The sequence below is a fragment of the Salvelinus alpinus genome, chromosome 2 (assembly GCF_045679555.1).
Source record: "Salvelinus alpinus chromosome 2, SLU_Salpinus.1, whole genome shotgun sequence".
NCBI lineage: Eukaryota > Metazoa > Chordata > Actinopteri > Salmoniformes > Salmonidae > Salvelinus > Salvelinus alpinus.
The window spans coordinates 104,331,957-104,351,362 of record NC_092087.1 but is presented as its reverse complement, the minus strand read 5'-3'; the positions used below and the strand labels follow the sequence as shown (position 1 = coordinate 104,351,362).

General features: G+C 42.9%; 1 protein-coding gene and 5 non-coding genes across 6 annotated transcripts in view; all 6 read left to right on the top strand.

Moving 5' to 3' along the window:
• The first annotated feature begins 810 nt into the window (after nt 1-810).
• On the top strand, nt 811-920 carry LOC139568968 (U6 spliceosomal RNA). Its single transcript, XR_011673808.1, has one exon. It is a non-coding gene; the product is annotated as a U6 spliceosomal RNA (small nuclear RNA).
• Nucleotides 921-1,697: 777 nt separating this feature from the next.
• LOC139568947 (U6 spliceosomal RNA) lies at nt 1,698-1,804 on the top strand. Its single transcript, XR_011673787.1, has one exon. It is a non-coding gene; the product is annotated as a U6 spliceosomal RNA (small nuclear RNA).
• Nucleotides 1,805-2,646: 842 nt separating this feature from the next.
• LOC139568967 (U6 spliceosomal RNA) lies at nt 2,647-2,756 on the top strand. The gene has a single exon (XR_011673807.1). It is a non-coding gene; the product is annotated as a U6 spliceosomal RNA (small nuclear RNA).
• Nucleotides 2,757-3,533: 777 nt separating this feature from the next.
• LOC139568945 (U6 spliceosomal RNA) lies at nt 3,534-3,640 on the top strand. Its single transcript, XR_011673786.1, has one exon. It is a non-coding gene; the product is annotated as a U6 spliceosomal RNA (small nuclear RNA).
• Nucleotides 3,641-4,482: 842 nt separating this feature from the next.
• LOC139568944 (U6 spliceosomal RNA) lies at nt 4,483-4,589 on the top strand. The gene has a single exon (XR_011673785.1). It is a non-coding gene; the product is annotated as a U6 spliceosomal RNA (small nuclear RNA).
• Nucleotides 4,590-6,655: 2,066 nt separating this feature from the next.
• LOC139547210 (zinc finger protein ZFP2-like) overlaps nt 6,656-19,406 on the top strand; it is a 29,367-nt gene continuing 16,616 nt past the window's right edge. Inside the window, exons 1-3 of the mRNA XM_071356294.1 lie at nt 6,656-6,719; nt 11,252-11,308; nt 11,470-11,571. Coding sequence (XP_071212395.1) covers nt 11,502-11,571 — 70 coding nt within the window. The 5' untranslated portion in view covers nt 6,656-6,719; nt 11,252-11,308; nt 11,470-11,501. The remainder of the gene's footprint in view (nt 6,720-11,251; nt 11,309-11,469; nt 11,572-19,406) is intronic.

Sequence of the window (19,406 nt, the reverse complement as noted above, 5' to 3'; positions counted from 1 at the left end):
AAGATTGACCGGAGAAATAAATTGCCCATTTTTCTCAGTCTAAGGAGGAGGGGAATTGCTGGCTGAGAGAAGCTCAGTCTACAGTGGAATGACGCGCAAATTCATGAAGCGTTCCTTATTTTGAATTGGGGAGTGAGACAAGGTTGCAGTCTGAGACCAACTTTATTCAACATTTAGAAAATTAATTGGGGAGTTAGGCACGGTTGCAGTCTGAGTTCAACTTTATTCAAAGTTTAGAAATTAATTGGCGAGTGAGACAAGGTTGACCTCTGAGTCCAACTTTATTCAATATATACAAATGAATTGGAGAGAGAGACAGGGTTTAAATTTTAGTCCAGCTGTATTAAACATAACAAACTTGAATGTCACAACATTTAAACAGACATCAAAGTCAGACTCAGACTGTCTCTCTCTCCCTCTACTAATTGGGGAGTTAGTTATACGTATCTTTGGCCAGGCCATGTTGCAGAAAACGGGGGAAGGGTGGGAAGTGGTCGAGGGAGGGGAACAAAGACTTGGGGAGGAGCAACTAAAAGCAGCAGGTGAGGGGTTAGAGACCAAGAGCCCTGTGAATCATAAAAGGCTTCGTTTTTAAACTACATTTTAGTCTGAGATCATTTAAAAAAAAATCAAAAGTCAATTCTATTTCAAGTTCTACATCGACAAATAAAGTTTAAACATCACAGCAATATTCTAGGGGTGGTTTTTGAGGGTCTGAAGGTCAGTTTGAACCCTGTTTGACCCCAACCATGACCAGAACCATCAGAGGGCTTGTGTCCTATATATGAGGGCCTCTCCTAGGTTTGTATTGTGCTCGCTTCGGCAGCACATATACTAAAATTGGATCGATACAGAGAAGATTAGCATGGCCCCTATCGCGAAAGGATGACACGCAAATCCGTGAAGCGCTCCTCATTTTCCTCACACGTCGGAGGAGGGGAATTGCTGGCTGAGAGAAGCTCAGTCTACAGTGGAATGACGCGCAAATTCATGAAGCGTTCCTTATTTTGAATTGGGGAGTGAGACAAGGTTGCAGTCTGAGACCAACTTTATTCAACATTTAGAAAATTAATTGGGGAGTTAGGCACGGTTGCAGTCTGAGTTCAACTTTATTCAAAGTTTAGAAATTAATTGGCGAGTGAGACAAGGTTGACCTCTGAGTCCAACTTTATTCAATATATACAAATGAATTGGAGAGAGAGACAGGGTTTAAATTTTAGTCCAGCTGTATTAAACATAACAAACTTGAATGTCACAACATTTAAACAGACATCAAAGTCAGACTCAGACTCTCTCTCTCTCCCTCTACTAATTGGGGAGTTAGTTATACGTATCTTTGGCCAGGCCATGTTGCAGAAAACGGGGGAAGGGTGGGAAGTGGTCGAGGGAGGGGAACAAAGACTTGGGGAGGAGCAACTAAAAGCAGCAGGTGAGGGGTTAGAGACCAAGAGCCCTGTGAATCATAAAAGGCTTTGTTTTTAAACTACATTTTAGTCTGAGATCATTCTTTAAAAAATCAAAAGTCAATTCTATTTCAAGTTCTACATCGACAAATAAAGTTTAAACATCACAGCAATATTCTAGGGGTGGTTTTTGAGGGTCTGAAGGTCAGTTTGAACCCCGTTTGACCCCAACCATGACCAGAACCATCAGAGGGCTTGTGTCCTATATATGAGGGCCTCTCCTAGGTTTGTATTGTGCTCGCTTCGGCAGCACATATACTAAAATTGGATCGATACAGAGAAGATTAGCATGGCCCCTGCGAAAGGATGACACGCAAATCCGTGAAGCGCTCCTCATTTTCCTCACACGTCGAGAAACTGGAACCAAACAGAGAAGATTGACCGGAGAAATAAATTGCCCATTTTTCTCAGTCTAAGGAGGAGGGGAATTGCTGGCTGAGAGAAGCTCAGTCTACAGTGGAATGACGCGCAAATTCATGAAGCGTTCCTTATTTTGAATTGGGGAGTGAGACAAGGTTGCAGTCTGAGACCAACTTTATTCAACATTTAGAAAATTAATTGGGGAGTTAGGCACGGTTGCAGTCTGAGTTCAACTTTATTCAAAGTTTAGAAATTAATTGGCGAGTGAGACAAGGTTGACCTCTGAGTCCAACTTTATTCAATATATACAAATGAATTGGAGAGAGAGACAGGGTTTAAATTTTAGTCCAGCTGTATTAAACATAACAAACTTGAATGTCACAACATTTAAACAGACATCAAAGTCAGACTCAGACTCTCTCTCTCTCCCTCTACTAATTGGGGAGTTAGTTATACGTATCTTTGGCCAGGCCATGTTGCAGAAAACGGGGGAAGGGTGGGAAGTGGTCGAGGGAGGGGAACAAAGACTTGGGGAGGAGCAACTAAAAGCAGCAGGTGAGGGGTTAGAGACCAAGAGCCCTGTGAATCATAAAAGGCTTTGTTTTTAAACTACATTTTAGTCTGAGATCATTCTTTAAAAAATCAAAAGTCAATTCTATTTCAAGTTCTACATCGACAAATAAAGTTTAAACATCACAGCAATATTCTAGGGGTGGTTTTTGAGGGTCTGAAGGTCAGTTTGAACCCCGTTTGACCCCAACCATGACCAGAACCATCAGAGGGCTTGTGTCCTATATATGAGGGCCTCTCCTAGGTTTGTATTGTGCTCGCTTCGGCAGCACATATACTAAAATTGGATCGATACAGAGAAGATTAGCATGGCCCCTATCGCGAAAGGATGACACGCAAATCCGTGAAGCGCTCCTCATTTTCCTCACACGTCGGAGGAGGGGAATTGCTGGCTGAGAGAAGCTCAGTCTACAGTGGAATGACGCGCAAATTCATGAAGCGTTCCTTATTTTGAATTGGGGAGTGAGACAAGGTTGCAGTCTGAGACCAACTTTATTCAACATTTAGAAAATTAATTGGGGAGTTAGGCACGGTTGCAGTCTGAGTTCAACTTTATTCAAAGTTTAGAAATTAATTGGCGAGTGAGACAAGGTTGACCTCTGAGTCCAACTTTATTCAATATATACAAATGAATTGGAGAGAGAGACAGGGTTTAAATTTTAGTCCAGCTGTATTAAACATAACAAACTTGAATGTCACAACATTTAAACAGACATCAAAGTCAGACTCAGACTCTCTCTCTCTCCCTCTACTAATTGGGGAGTTAGTTATACGTATCTTTGGCCAGGCCATGTTGCAGAAAACGGGGGAAGGGTGGGAAGTGGTCGAGGGAGGGGAACAAAGACTTGGGGAGGAGCAACTAAAAGCAGCAGGTGAGGGGTTAGAGACCAAGAGCCCTGTGAATCATAAAAGGCTTTGTTTTTAAACTACATTTTAGTCTGAGATCATTCTTTAAAAAATCAAAAGTCAATTCTATTTCAAGTTCTACATCGACAAATAAAGTTTAAACATCACAGCAATATTCTAGGGGTGGTTTTTGAGGGTCTGAAGGTCAGTTTGAACCCCGTTTGACCCCAACCATGACCAGAACCATCAGAGGGCTTGTGTCCTATATATGAGGGCCTCTCCTAGGTTTGTATTGTGCTCGCTTCGGCAGCACATATACTAAAATTGGATCGATACAGAGAAGATTAGCATGGCCCCTGCGAAAGGATGACACGCAAATCCGTGAAGCGCTCCTCATTTTCCTCACACGTCGAGAAACTGGAACCAAACAGAGAAGATTGACCGGAGAAATAAATTGCCCATTTTTCTCAGTCTAAGGAGGAGGGGAATTGCTGGCTGAGAGAAGCTCAGTCTACAGTGGAATGACGCGCAAATTCATGAAGCGTTCCTTATTTTGAATTGGGGAGTGAGACAAGGTTGCAGTCTGAGACCAACTTTATTCAACATTTTGAAAATTAATTGGGGAGTTAGGCACGGTTGCAGTCTGAGTTCAACTTTATTCAAAGTTTAGAAATTAATTGGCGAGTGAGACAAGGTTGACCTCTGAGTCCAACTTTATTCAATATATACAAATGAATTGGAGAGAGAGACAGGGTTTAAATTTTAGTCCAGCTGTATTAAACATAACAAACTTGAATGTCACAACATTTAAACAGACATCAAAGTCAGACTCAGACTCTCTCTCTCTCCCTCTACTAATTGGGGAGTTAGTTATACGTATCTTTGGCCAGGCCATGTTGCAGAAAACGGGGGAAGGGTGGGAAGTGGTCGAGGGAGGGGAACAAAGACTTGGGGAGGAGCAACTAAAAGCAGCAGGTGAGGGGTTAGAGACCAAGAGCCCTGTGAATCATAAAAGGCTTTGTTTTTAAACTACATTTTAGTCTGAGATCATTCTTTAAAAAATCAAAAGTCAATTCTATTTCAAGTTCTACATCGACAAATAAAGTTTAAACATCACAGCAATATTCTAGGGGTGGTTTTTGAGGGTCTGAAGGTCAGTTTGAACCCCGTTTGACCCCAACCATGACCAGAACCATCAGAGGGCTTGTGTCCTATATATGAGGGCCTCTCCTAGGTTTGTATTGTGCTCGCTTCGGCAGCACATATACTAAAATTGGATCGATACAGAGAAGATTAGCATGGCCCCTGCGAAAGGATGACACGCAAATCCGTGAAGCGCTCCTCATTTTCCTCACACGTCGAGAAACTGGAACCAAACAGAGAAGATTGACCGGAGAAATAAATTGCCCATTTTTCTCAGTCTAAGGAGGAGGGGAATTGCTGGCTGAGAGAAGCTCAGTCTACAGTGGAATGACGCGCAAATTCATGAAGCGTTCCTTATTTTGAATTGGGGAGTGAGACAAGGTTGCAGTCTGAGACCAACTTTATTCAACATTTAGAAAATTAATTGGGGAGTTAGGCACGGTTGCAGTCTGAGTTCAACTTTATTCAAAGTTTAGAAATTAATTGGCGAGTGAGACAAGGTTGACCTCTGAGTCCAACTTTATTCAATATATACAAATGAATTGGAGAGAGAGACAGGGTTTAAATTTTAGTCCAGCTGTATTAAACATAACAAACTTGAATGTCACAACATTTAAACAGACATCAAAGTCAGACTCAGACTCTCTCTCTCTCCCTCTACTAATTGGGGAGTTAGTTATACGTATCTTTGGCCAGGCCATGTTGCAGAAAACGGGGGAAGGGTGGGAAGTGGTCGAGGGAGGGGAACAAAGACTTGGGGAGGAGCAACTAAAAGCAGCAGGTGAGGGGTTAGAGACCAAGAGCCCTGTGAATCATAAAAGGCTTCGTTTTTAAACTACATTTTAGTCTGAGATCATTCTTTAAAAAATCAAAAGTCAATTCTATTTCAAGTTCTACATCGACAAATAAAGTTTAAACATCACAGCAATATTCTAGGGGTGGTTTTTGAGGGTCTGAAGGTCAGTTTGAACCCTGTTTGACCCCAACCATGACCAGAACCATCAGAGGGCTTGTGTCCTATATATGAGAGAGAGAGAGAGAGAGAGAGAAAGAGAGAAAGAGAGAGAAAGAGAACACACACTGCCTATGACAAAAAACCTCACCCAAATGTATAGACCTGTTGGAAAATATAAATGGATTGTTTGAGAATGAAGAAAAAAAAAGGGAATCACATTTTTATTTGGCGTTCCCCCAGACGGCATTGCGCATACCCTCGGTGGTTAGGGTCCCGACGAACAGTTATTGTGCTGACGCTGATTCCAGATGCATTGTGGCCTACCACTTTGCAGCTGAGCCGTTGTTGCTCCTAGACGTTTCAACTTCACAATTACAACACAGTACAGTTGACAGTGGCAGTTCAAGCAGGGCAGATTTTACCAACTGACTTGTTGGAAAGGTGGCATCCTATGACAGTGTCACGTTGAAAGTCACTGAGATCTCCAGTAAGGCCATTCTACTGCCAATTTTAAAGGATGTTTATATAGTGTATTTGTGAGTCAGCAGCATAAAAATGTAAGTTCAGTCTACATTTTCAGATTGGTATCCGAAGCCCTGGTAATGAATGTGAATGTAGATGTGTAGTAGATATAAATTATGTTTTTAAATTCACAATCATTAAACATTTCTCTGAACTTTTCAATCAACTTGCTTCTCTTTGTATGTCTCAATGTAATATTATTTAATGAAAGAAATTACAAAAATAAACTGCTTGTCCTGCAATAAAATAAAATTCTCTCAACTGCGTTACCAAATCCAGCCAATAGAGGGCGATGTGCGTCTTGCAGGCGAAGCTGCTGGTGTGACGTATAATCTAGTGGACGGGACGCTTCTTCAACAACAGCTAGTCAAGCCTCCTCGGTAACTTGCTAGCCAACATAGCCTAAACATTACAGCTCTTTAGACACTTTCTGTGTGTATTAGCCTCTGTGTTTCAAGCAAACATGTTGTATAGCTAGTTGCCGCATTTAATTTCATTGTACGTTGTTAGTCAGCTAGCTGGCTTGCTAAATTAGCGCAGCACTATTGCTAACTAGCTAGCTAACATCCCGACCATGAACTCACTAAACTACTCCTCCCCTGCTAAAGAAGAGGTGGTCGGATGGACGGAGAAAGAAGCTCTCGTGAAAGAGGAGAAGGAAGAGGAGGCTGTCACAGTTTAACAAGTAGAGGATGAGGCTGTTACATTGAAAGAAGTTACAGTGAAAAAAGAGGAAGAAGCTTTCAGAGTGAAAGAAGAGCATGTTACTGCGGAAGAAGAAGAGGAAGTGTTTGGATTGAAGGAGGAGGGGGAGATTACTGTCACATTGGAGGAGGAGACTGGATATCTGATTAACACCAGTGAGTATTGTCTTAAAAACAGAGGCACAGCCTCCGCTGTTGATGAATCAATGTGTGGTTTTTAAGGTGCGTTCTACTGAAGTTCTACACTTGGATATGTTGGTCTGTACTGTAGGAATCATTAAAGCTACACAGAATGGAGGCCACCAACAGAACGTTAGTAATGGATAAAACGCTTCCTGTATCTCTACATGCAGTGATTCGTTCAGTTTAAATACTCAACATCCCATAGACTCAGTAAGTCCCAAATAAAATGTCGCTTTTCTTCTGGTTTAATATATCTCGAAATTAATTAGTTTTATGAATTTTAAGTACAGCAGCTTTGTTTACAAATTGTAGGTCAGATTTCTCAAGGTAATTATGACGCAAAGGCCTATTGATAGAACGTGCGCGAGAGAAACTATCTTTCTGATCCATCCACGACTAGGGCAACACATCAACAATACATAGGCCTATAACTAACTACATCCCCCTCATTGCAAACGAGACTCGTTATAAATGGGAGTTGAGTGATACAAAATAAAAGTGTAATTTAGCTGACAAATGCGTGTCGTATAGGGTACACTAGGGTACACATGTCCACTAGGGTACACTAGGGTACACATGTCCACTAGGGTACACTAGGGTACACATGTCCACTAGGGTACACTAGGGTACACATGTCCACTAGGGTACACATGTCCACTAGGGTACACATGTCCACTAGGGTACACATGTCCACTAGGGTACACATGTCCACTAGGGTACACTAGGGTACACATGTCCACCAGGGTACACATGTCCACTAGGGTACACATGTCCACTAGGGTACACTAGGGTACACATGTCCACTGGGGTACACTAGGGTACACATGTCCACTAGGGTACACATGTCCACTAGGGTACACATGTCCACTAGGGTACACATGTCCACTAGGGTACACTAGGGTACACATGTCCACTAGGGTACACATGTCCACTAGGGTACACTAGGGTACACATGTCCACTGGGGTACACTAGGGTACACATGTCCACTAGGGTACACATGTCCACTAGGGTACACATGTCCACTAGGGTACACTAGGGTACACATGTCCACTAGGGTACACTAGGGTACACATGTCCACTGGGGTACACTAGGGTACACATGTCCACTAGGGTACACATGTCCACTAGGGTACACATCAAATCAGATCAAATTTATTTGTCACATACACATGGTTAGCAGATGTTAATGTGAGTGTAGCGAAATGCTTGTGCTTCTAGTTCCGACAATGCAGTAATATCCAATGATTAATCTAACCTAACAATTTCACAATAATTACCTTATACACACAAGTGTAAATTAATGAAGAATATGTACATAAAAAAATATATGAATGAGTGATGGTACAGAACGGCATAGGCTAGATGCAGTAGATGGTATCGAGTACAGTATATACATATGAGATGAGTAATGTAGGGTATATAAACATAAAGTGGAATAGTTTAAAGTGGCTTGTGATACATTACATCAAGATTTTTTATTTTACCTTTATTTAACTAGGCATGTCAGTTAAGAACAAATTCTTATTTTCAATGACGGCCTAGGAACAAACATATAAAAATGTCATTGTTTAAAGTGGCTAGTGATACATTACATCAAGATGCAGTAGATGGTATACAGTACAGTATATACATATGAGATGAGTAATGTAGGGTATGTAAACATTATATGAAGTGGCATTGTTTAAAGTGGCTAGTGATACATTACATCAAGATGGCAAGATGCAGTAGATGGTATACAGTACAGTATATACATATGAGATGAGTAATGTAGGGTATGTAAACATTATATGAAGTGGCATTGTTTAAAGTGGCTAGTGATACATTTTTTACATCAATTTTTTCCATTATTAAAGTGGCTGGAGTTGAGTCAGTATGTTGGCAGCAGCCACTCAATGTTAGTGATGGCTGTTTAACAGTCTGATGTTCTTGAGATAGAAGCTGTTTTTCAGTCTCTCGGTCCCTGCTTTGATGCACCTGTACTGACCTCACCTTCTGGATGATAGCGGGGTGAACAGGCAGTGGCTCGGGTGGTTGTTGTCCTTGATGATCTTTATGGCCTTCCTGTGACATTGGGTGGTGTAGGTGTCCTGGAGGGCAGGTAGTTTGCCCCCAGTGATGCGTTGTGCAGACCTCACTACCCTCTGGAGAGCCTTACGGTTGTGGGCGGAGCAGTTGCCGTACCAGGCGGTGATACAGCCCGATAGGATGCTCTTGATTGTGCATCTGTAAAAGTTTGTGAGTGTCTTTGGTGACAAGCCAAATTTCTTCAGTCTCCTGAGGTTGAAGAGGCGCTGCTGCGCCTTCTTCACAACGCTGTCTGTGTGGGTGGACCAATTCAGTTTGTCCGATGTGTACACCGAGGACCTTATAACTTTCTACCCTCTCCACTACTGTCCCGTCGGTGTGGGGGGTGCTCCCTCTTAGAGGTCGACCGATTAATGGGAATGGCCGATTAATTAGGGCCGATTTCAAGTTTTCATAACAATCGGAAATCGGTCATTTTGGACGCCGATTTAGCCCTTTTTAAAAAAAAAATTTTTTTTAACACCTTTATTTAACTAGGCAAGTCAGTTAAGAACACATTCTTATTTTCAATGACAGCCTAGGAACGGTGGGTTAACTGCCTTGTTCAGGGGCAGAACAACAGATTTTTACCTTGTCAGCTCAGGGATCCAATCTTGCAACCTTACGGTTAACTAGTCCAACGCTCTAACCACCTGCCTCACGAGGAGCCCGCCTGTTACGCGAATGCAGTAAGAAGCCAAGGTAAGTTGCTAGCTAGCATTAAATTGATCTTATAAAAAACAATCAATCAATCAATCATAATCACTAGTTATAACTACACATGGTTGATGATATTACTAGTTTATCTAGCGTGTCCTGATCATTATTCATTATGCTGTAGTCACATCACTGGTAATCATTCATTATGCTGTAGTCACATCACTGGTAATCATTCATTATGCTGTAGTCACATCACTGGTAATCATTATTCATTATGCTGTAGTCACATCACTGGTAATCATTCATTATGCTGTAGTCACATCACTGGTAATCATTATTCATTATGCTGTAGTCACCTCACTGGTAATCATTCATTATGCTGTAGTCACCTCACTGGTAATCATTCATTATGCTGTAGTCACCTCACTGGTAATCATTATTCATTATGCTGTAGTCACATCACTGGTAATCATTCATTATGCTGTAGTCACATCACTGGTAATCATTCATTATGCTGTAGTCACATCACTGGTAATCATTCATTATGCTGTAATCACCTCACTGGTAATCATTCATTATGCTGTAATCACATCACTGGTAATCATTCATTATGCTGTAATCACATCACTGGTAATCATTCATTATGCTGTAATCACATCACTGGTAATCATTCATTATGCTGTAGTCACATCACTGGTAATCATTCATTATGCTGTAATCACCTCACTGGTAATCATTCATTATGCTGTAATCACATCACTGGTAATCATTCATTATGCTGTAGTCACATCACTGGTAATCATTCATTATGCTGTAATCACATCACTGGTAATCATTCATTATGCTGTAATCACATCACTGGTAATCATTCATTATGCTGTAGTCACCTCACTGGTAATCATTCATTATGCTGTAGTCACATCACTGGTAATCATTATTCATTATGCTGTAGTCACATCACTGGTAATCATTAATTATGCTGTAGTCACATCACTGGTAATCATTCATTATGCTGTAATCACATCACTGGTAATCATTCATTATGCTGTAGTCACATCACTGGTAATCATTCATTATGCTGTAGTCACCTCACTGGTAATCATTCATTATGCTGTAGTCACATCACTGGTAATCATTATTCATTATGCTGTAATCACATCACTGGTAATCATTCATTATGCTGTAGTCACATCACTGGTAATCATTATTCATTATGCTGTAGTCACCTCACTGGTAATCATTCATTATGCTGTAGTCACCTCACTGGTAATCATTCATTATGCTGTAGTCACCTCACTGGTAATCATTCATTATGCTGTAGTCACCTCACTGGTAATCATTCATTATGCTGTAATCACATCACTGGTAATCATTCATTATGCTGTAGTCACATCACTGGTAATCATTCATTATGCTGTAATCACCTCACTGGTAATCATTCATTATGCTGTAGTCACCTCACTGGTAATCATTCATTATGCTGTAGTCACATCACTGGTAATCATTCATTATGCTGTAGTCACATCACTGGTAATCATTATTCATTATTACTAGTTTTACATTTTACATGAAACTTACAATAATTATTTTTGATCATGAAGAATATAACATAATCTCTCTCTCTCTCTCTCTCTCTCTCTCTCTCTCTCTCTCTCTCTCTCTCTCTCTCTCTCTCTCTCTCTCTCCTTCTCTCTCTCTCTCTGTCTTTCTCTCTCCTCTCACTCTCTCTCTCTCTCCCTTTCTCTCTCTCTGTCTCTCTCTACATCTACCTCTCTTTCAGCTCTGACCAGCTTTAAAACAGTGAGCAGTGCTTCCTTAACAGAATTTGAGTTAACACGTAAGTTTTTGAACACACACACAAACACACACACAAACACACACAAACAGACACACACATACACATACACACACACACACACACACACACACACACACACACACACACACACACACACACACACACACATGGACACACACACATGTTCCCTTGTGTTTCAGAGCTGAAGAAGTTTAAGTGTTATGAGATCGTCATGACAACCTATAACATCGTAGGAGAGAGCCCACCCTCTGAGCCGGCCACTGTGTCAGTTGGAGAAGCAGGTACACACACATACACACACACTCACTGACACACACACACACACACACACACCCACACACCCACACACACACACACACACACACACACACACACACACACACACACACACACACACACACACACACACACACACACACACACACACACACACACACACACATCACACACACACACATCACACACACTCACTGACACACACACACACACACACACACACACACACAGCGATATTAATAAAAGCCTGTGGTCTCACAGTGACAGGCCAATCTCACACTTTCCTTTTCACCACAGTCCCAGGTGCTGTGTGTGTGTGTGTGTGAACAGAGTCAAGGCTCGTATTTCTGTGTGTTATTATGTTATAATTAAGTCTATGATTTGATAGAGCAGTCTGACTGAGCGATGGTAGGCACCAGCAACCAACCTAAAACTTCTTACCTGGGAATATTGAAGACTCATGTTAAAAGGAACCACCAGCTTTCATATGTTCTCATGTTCTGAGCAAGGAACTTAAACGTTAGCTTTCTTACATGGCACATATTGCACTTTTACTTTCTTCTCCAACACTTTGTTTTTGCATTATTTAAACCAAATTGAACATGTTTCATTATTTATTTGAGGCTAAATTGATTTTATTAATGTATTATATTAAGTTAAAATAAGTGTTCATTCAGTATTCTTGTAATTTTCATTATTACAAATAAATTTAAAAAATCGGCCGATTAATCGGTATCCGCTTTTTTGGTCCTCCAATAATCGGTATAGGTATCGGCGTTGAAATATCATAATCGGTCGACCTCTACTCCCTCTGCTGTTTCCTGAAGTCCACGATCATCTCCTTTGTTTTGTTTTGTTGACGTTTAGTGTGAGGTTATTTTCCTGACACCACACTCCGAGGGCCCTTACCTCCTCCCTGTAGGCCGTATTGTCGTTGTTGGTAATCAAGCCTACCACTGTAGTGTCGTCTACAAACTTGATGATTGAGTTGGAGGCGTGCATGGCCACGCAGTCGTGGGTGAACAGGGAGTACAGGAGAGGGCTGGGAACGCACCCTTGTGGGGCCCCAGTGTTGAGGATCAGCGGGGTGGAGATGTTGTTACCTACCCTCACCACCTGGGGGCGGCCCGTCAGGAAGTCCAGGACCCATTTGCACAGGGCGGGGTCGAGACCCAGGGTCTCGAGCTTGATGACGAGTTTGGAGGGTACTATGGTGTTAAATGCTGAGCTGTAGTCGATGAACAGCATTCTCACATAGGTATTCCTCTTGTCCAGATGGGTTAGGGCAATGTGCCGTGTGATTGCGATTGCGTCGTCTGTGGACCTATTGGGGCGGTAAGCAAATTGGAGTGGGTCTAGGGTGTCAGGTAGGGTGGAGGTAATATGGTCCTTGACTAGTCTCTCAAAGCACTTCATGATGACGGAAGTGAGTGCTACGGGGCGATTGGCTCCTGGATGTCAGTCCGTCTGTGCGACAACTCAATGCATATGAATGGTGTGAAGGGACAACTGGTGTACTCGGCGGGAAACTACAATATTCCGGTGGGTGTGTTTTTCAGTTATGGGCGATTCCAGTGTTATGGACATTCGGCCAAAAGGGAAAAGGCCTCCTGCGGGGATAAAACAAATAAACATCTAGCTGCTCGAGAGCCTTACCTGATGATCTATAAATGATGTCTCCGTAATCTAGCATGGGTAGGATGGTCATCTGAATCAGGGTTAGTTTGGCAGCTGGGGTGAAAGAGGAGCGATTATGATAGAGGAAACCAAGTCTAGATTTAACTTTAGCCTGCAGCTTTGATATGTGCTGATAGAAAGACAGTGTACCGTTTAACCATATCTCCAAGTACTTTCTGATGTGACTACCTCAAACTCTCAACCCTCAGAGGTAGTAATCACACCTGTGGGGAGAGAGGTATTCTTCTTACCAAACCACATGACCTTTGTTTTGGAGGTGTTCAGAACAAGGTTAAGGGTAGAGAAAGCTTGTTGGACACTAAGAAAGCTTTGTTGTAGTGTTTAACACAAAATCCGGGGAGGGGCCAGCTGAGTATAAGACTGTATCATCTGCATATAAATGGGTGAGAGAGCTTCCTACTGCCTAAGCTAAGTTGTTGATGTAAATTGAGAAGAGCGTGGGGCCCAGGATTGAGCCTTGGGGTACTCCCTTGGTGACAGGCAGTGGCTGAGACAGCAGATTTTCTGACTTTATACACTGCACTCTTTGAGAGAGGTAGTTAGCAAACCAGGCCATAGACTCCCCCAGAGACACCAATACTCCTTAGCCGGCCCACAAGAATGGAATGGTCTACCGTATCAAAAGCTTTGGCCAAATCAATAAAAATAGCAGCACAATAATGCTTAGAGTCAAGGGCAATGGTGACATCATTGAAGACCTCATCATCAAGGTTGCGGTGACACATCCATAACCTGAGCGGAAACCAGATTGCATACCCGAGAGTAACTATAGACATCAAGAAACCAGTCAGTTGATTATTGACAAGTTTTTCCAACACTTTTGATAAACAGGCAAAATAGAAATAGGCTTATAAATAAAGCTTGATTTTGTTTTGGGTTGAAGATCTGATAATATTCAGTGTAAAAAAATATGCAAAAAATAGAGAATCTGAACGGGGGCAATTTCTTTTTCACGACACTGTCAGGTTTTGGCCAGGACTGTTCAGGTTTTGGTCACTAGATGTCCCCATTGCACCTTTTTTGTACCTTTTGTTTTTTCCTTGCTCTAATTATTGTTTGCACCTGTGTGTCGTTCCCTTGTTAGTATTTAAACCCTGTGTGTTCCTCAGTTCTTTGCTCAGTGTTTGTATGTTAGCACCCAGCCCCAGCCTTGTTGTGAACATATTTCTCTTATTGGATTTTCCAGAGGTTCTCTGGTTTAGTGCTTGTGTATTTTTGAGTAGTCTTTTGAGGTTTGTTTTTCCCTGCTGTTTTTACCACTTTGTGGAGTTTCTTTGTATTTTGGAGGATATCCATTTTGTGCCTCTTGGCTTTATTTTTGGACGTGGTGGATTTATATTCTTTGCCTGAAGATCTTGTCCTTTTATTAAACCACCATCTCTAGTACTGCTGAGTCTGCCTCATCTTCTGGGTTCTGCCGACTATTAGTGACTGTTTCTCTCACCGGGTCCTGACAGACACTGTAAAAAACCTTGATGAAAGTTAGCTTTACAGAGAAAGTGTCAAGGTGAGCCGATGTAAGGTGCATGTTTAAAAAAAAAAACATTTCCTAAAAATGTTATGGATGTTGCTTGTAGAACACGCAAACAAAACTCAAGACACTTCCATTTGGTCTGTATTGCTTAAATAACATCTCATAACTAACACTGGGAGACAGCTGTGTGGAGAATCAAGCTCTGTGAGCCCTTTCAAAAAGCCATGAAATATGATTCTCAAGTGTTTCTTTACATTTGGACTCCAACTCTGAAGTGGGCAAAATTCATAACATTTTCTCAAACCCCCCCAACAAAACTAAACTGAAGCATGACCTCATATACGGATAAGTGTGAACATGGTTTCATTTGGAAATTCTTAACTTTATCTGGGCATGCTCAGCTTGACCATCCCACGGAATCGCCGCTATACAGATTAGGTCTAATTCATGTGTAACAACCGTCCAGTTCAATAGTGTTTTTATCCAGAGCAACTTGTAAGTCGCTCTGGATAAGAGCGTCTGCTAAATGACTTAAATGTAAATGTAAATGTTTTTTATTAGCCTACAAAGCACTACAGCCACTCTATGATGACACGCTCTGTTCTTTTATTGAAGGATCTAGTCTGGATTAAACATCATAGGAAGACTAATTATACACTCCTGTCTTTGGCAGGAGAGCGACCAGACTCTCAATCTGACAGCGGGAAGAGTTATTCAGTGGAACCAGATCCAGAGACGTCCAAACCAGCAAGACAACACCACTGCTCCCACTGTGGAAAGAGTTTTACCTTGTTGGGAAGCCTGAAAGTACACCAAAGAATACATACAAGGGAGAAGACTTACCACTGCTTTGTGTGTGGAAAGAGTTTTACCCATTTAAGGATCCTGAAAACACATAAGAGGAAATGTACAGGAGAGAAGCTTTACCAATGCTCTGAATGTGAAAAGAGTTTTAACCAGTTATGGAGCCTGAAAAAACATACAAGAGTACACACTGGGAAAAAGCCTTACCAATGCTCCCAGTGTGAAAAGAGATTTACCCAGCTAGGGAGCCTGAAAGAGCATGAAAGTACACACTCTGGAGAGAAGCTTTACTATTGCTCCCTGTGTGGAAAAACATTTCCTCGTTTAGGGAACTTGAAAAGGCATGAAAGTACACACTCAGGAGATAAGCCTTTCCAATGCTCCAAGTGTGGAAAGAGTTTTACCTGGTTAGGGCAACTGGAAAAACATGAAAGAATGCACACTGGAGAGAAGCAATACCAATGCTCCCAGTGTGAAAATAGTTTTAGCACGTCTGGGAACCTGAAACGACACGAGAGGACACACACAGGGGAGAGACCTTTCCAATGCTCCCTGTGTGGAAAGAGTTTTACTGTTTTAGGGACACTGAAAAAGCATGAGATTACACACACAGGCGAGAAGCCTTTCCGATGCCCTCAATGTGAAAAGAGTTTTACCCAGTTAGCGAGCCTAAAAAGGCATGAAGGAATACACACAGGAGCGAAGCTTTTCCAATGTTCCCTGTGTGGAAAGAGTTTTACCCAGTTAGCAAGCCTGAAAAGGCATGAAGGAACACACACTGGAGAGAGGCCTTTCCAATGCCCCGAATGTGGAAAGAGTTTTACCCATTTAGCAAGCCTTAAAAGGCATGAAGGAACACACACTGGAGAGAGGCCTTTCCAATGCCCCGAATGTGGAAAGAGTTTTACCCATTTAGCAAGCCTTAAAAGGCATGAAGGAACACACACTGGAGAGAGGCCTTTCCAATGCTCCCAGTGTGGAAAGAGTTTTACCCGGTTAGGGAGCCTGAAAACTCATGAGAGAACACACACAGGGGAGAAGCTCTTCCACTGCTCAGACTGTGGAAAGAGATTTTACCATCTTTGGAACCTGAAATCACACGAGAGAACACACACAGGGGAGAAGCCTTACCATTGTTCTCAATGTGGAATGACATTTACCTGGTTAAGGCAACTGAAAGAACATGAAAGAATCCACACCTGAGAGAATGGTATCAATGCTCCCAGTGTAGAATGATATTTACCCAGTTTAGGCACCCGAATGACCACGAGGTAACTCACACGGAGTAATGGTAAGGAATCTCCTCTAAGGTTTAAAGAGATATTTCAAATCACATGGATTTAAATGTCTTGGGAGGGCAGGGAGCTCGCCCCCAGTGATGAATTGGGCCGTCCGCACCACTCTCTGTAGAGCCCTGCAGTTGAGGGCGGTGCAGTTGCCATACCAGGCGTTGATGCAGCCGGTGAAGATGCTCTCAATGTCGCAGCTGTGGAACTTCTTGAGGATCTGGGGGCCCGTGCTAAATGTATTCAGTCACCTGAGGCTGTGGAACTTCTTGAGGATCTGGGGGCCCGTGCTAAATGTATTCAGTCACCTGAGGCTGTGGAACTTCTTGAGGATCTGGGGGCCCGTGCTAAATGTATTCAGTCACCTGAGGCTGTGCTTTATAAAAATTGTTGTTTTTTTTACCCCCTTTTCTCCCCAATTCCGTGGTCTTCAATTGGTAGTTAGTCTTGTGCCACCACTGCAACTCCTGTACGGACTCGGGAGAGGTCGAAGGTCGAGAGTCAAGCGTCCTCTGAAACACGACCCTGCCAAGCCGCACTGCTTCTTTACACACTGCTCGCTTAACCCGGAAGCCAGCCGCACCAATGTGTCAGAGGAAACACTGTACACCAGGCGACCGTGTCAGCGCGCGTGCGCCTGGCCCGCCACAAGGAGTCGCTAGAGCCAGCCAAACCCTCTCCTAACTCGGACAACGCTGGGCCAATTGTGTGTCGCCTCATTGGTCTCCCGTTTGCGGCCGGCTGCAACACAGGCCTGGATCGAACCCGGATCTGTTGTGACACCTCAAGCACTGCAGTGCCTTAGACCGCTGCGCCACTCAGGAGGACTCTGCTGTGTGCTTTTTTCCTCTGCTGTGCGTCTTGTACACCAATGATTGTCATCACTGTGCTATTCCATGTGTGAGAGATGGTACTATCAAGAGCAGTTTGCGGTTTCCTTTTTCCTTCATCACTGTGTGAGAAATGGTAAAAATTCCTAAGCGATCTCCACGTGTCATTATGAAAAGAAACTGGAAGCAGTTTGATATTCAAGGTTTTTTTACATGATGTATTTATCATTGAATGGAATATAACTCATGTTCTTACTTCCACAACGTATTCCAGGATGTAATATGCCCCTTTTAAACAATTCAGGATTAATGGCAGAGAGAGACCCTGGTTTACTGATAAACTTACTAGAATCATAAGGGAACTAAATGCTATTTTTATTTATTTGTATTTAATTTTTTATTTTGTTAACCTTTATTTAACTTGGCAAATCAGTAAAGAACAAATTCTTACTTACAATGACGGCCTACCCCCGGCCAAACCCTAACGACGCTGGTCCAGTTGTGCGCCGCCCTATGGGACTCCCAATCACTGCCGGTTGTGATTGAGCCTGGAATCGAACCAGGGTCTGGTAGTGACGCAACCTCTGTTCTGAAAGCCTTAAAATCATAATTTTCTAGATGCAGTCAGTTTATTAGAAAAGGTTAAATGTATAAATGAGCCCCCTGTGAATTGACCTGACACCCCTGTGCACTCCTTCACCAGGTTCTCCTTCTCATCCTCCTCTGTTTCTGAATTGACCTGACACCCCTGTGCACTCCTTCACCAGGTTCTCCTTCTCTGTTTCTGAATTGACCTGAATTGACCTGAATTGACCTGACACCCCTGTGCACTCCTTCACCAGGTTCTCCTTCTCATCCTCCTCTGTTTCTGAATTGACCTGACACCCCTGTGCACTCCTTCACCAGGTTCTCCTTCTCTGTTTCTGAATTGACCTGACACCCCTGTGCACTCCTTCACCAGGTTCTCCTTCTCTGTTTCTGAATTGACCTGACACCCCTGTGCACTCCTTCACCAGGTTCTCCTTCTCTGTTTCTGAATTGACCTGACACCCCTGTGCACTCCTTCACCAGGTTCTCCTTCTCATCCTTCTCTGTTTCAGAAGTGTGTAAAGCCCAGATTTTTTTTTAAATCCCCTGGTCCTGATGAACTAGACCCCCCCCCCTAAACCTAACTGGAGACAGCATTGCCCCCCCCCCCCTAAACCTAACTGGAGACAGCATTGCCCCCCCCCCCCCCCTAAACCTAACTGGAGACAGCATTGCCCCCCCCCCCCTAAACCTAACTGGAGACAGCATTGCCCCCCCCCCCCCCCCCAAACCTAACTGGAGACAGCATTGCCCCGCCCCCCCCCTAAACCTAACTGGAGACAGCATTGCCCCCCCCCCCTAAACCTAACTGGAGACAACATTGCCCCCCCCTAAACCTAACTGGAGACAGCATTGCCCCCCCCCCCCCCCTAAACCTAACTGGAGACAGCATTGCCCCCCCCCCCCCCCCTAAACCTAACTGGAGACAGCATTGCCCCCCCCCCCCCCCCTAAACCTAACTGGAGACAGCATTGCTGTCCTAACTGGAGCAACATTGAAGGTTTTAAACGACATCCACTGTGTTCTTGATAAGAAGTTACATTGTGTGTCTTTATTGATTTGTCGAAGGCATCTGACACCGTGGACCATGCTGTGTTAGTGCAAAGGTTAAAATGATATGGAATTGCTGGTCATTGGTTAATAAATTACCTATCAAATTG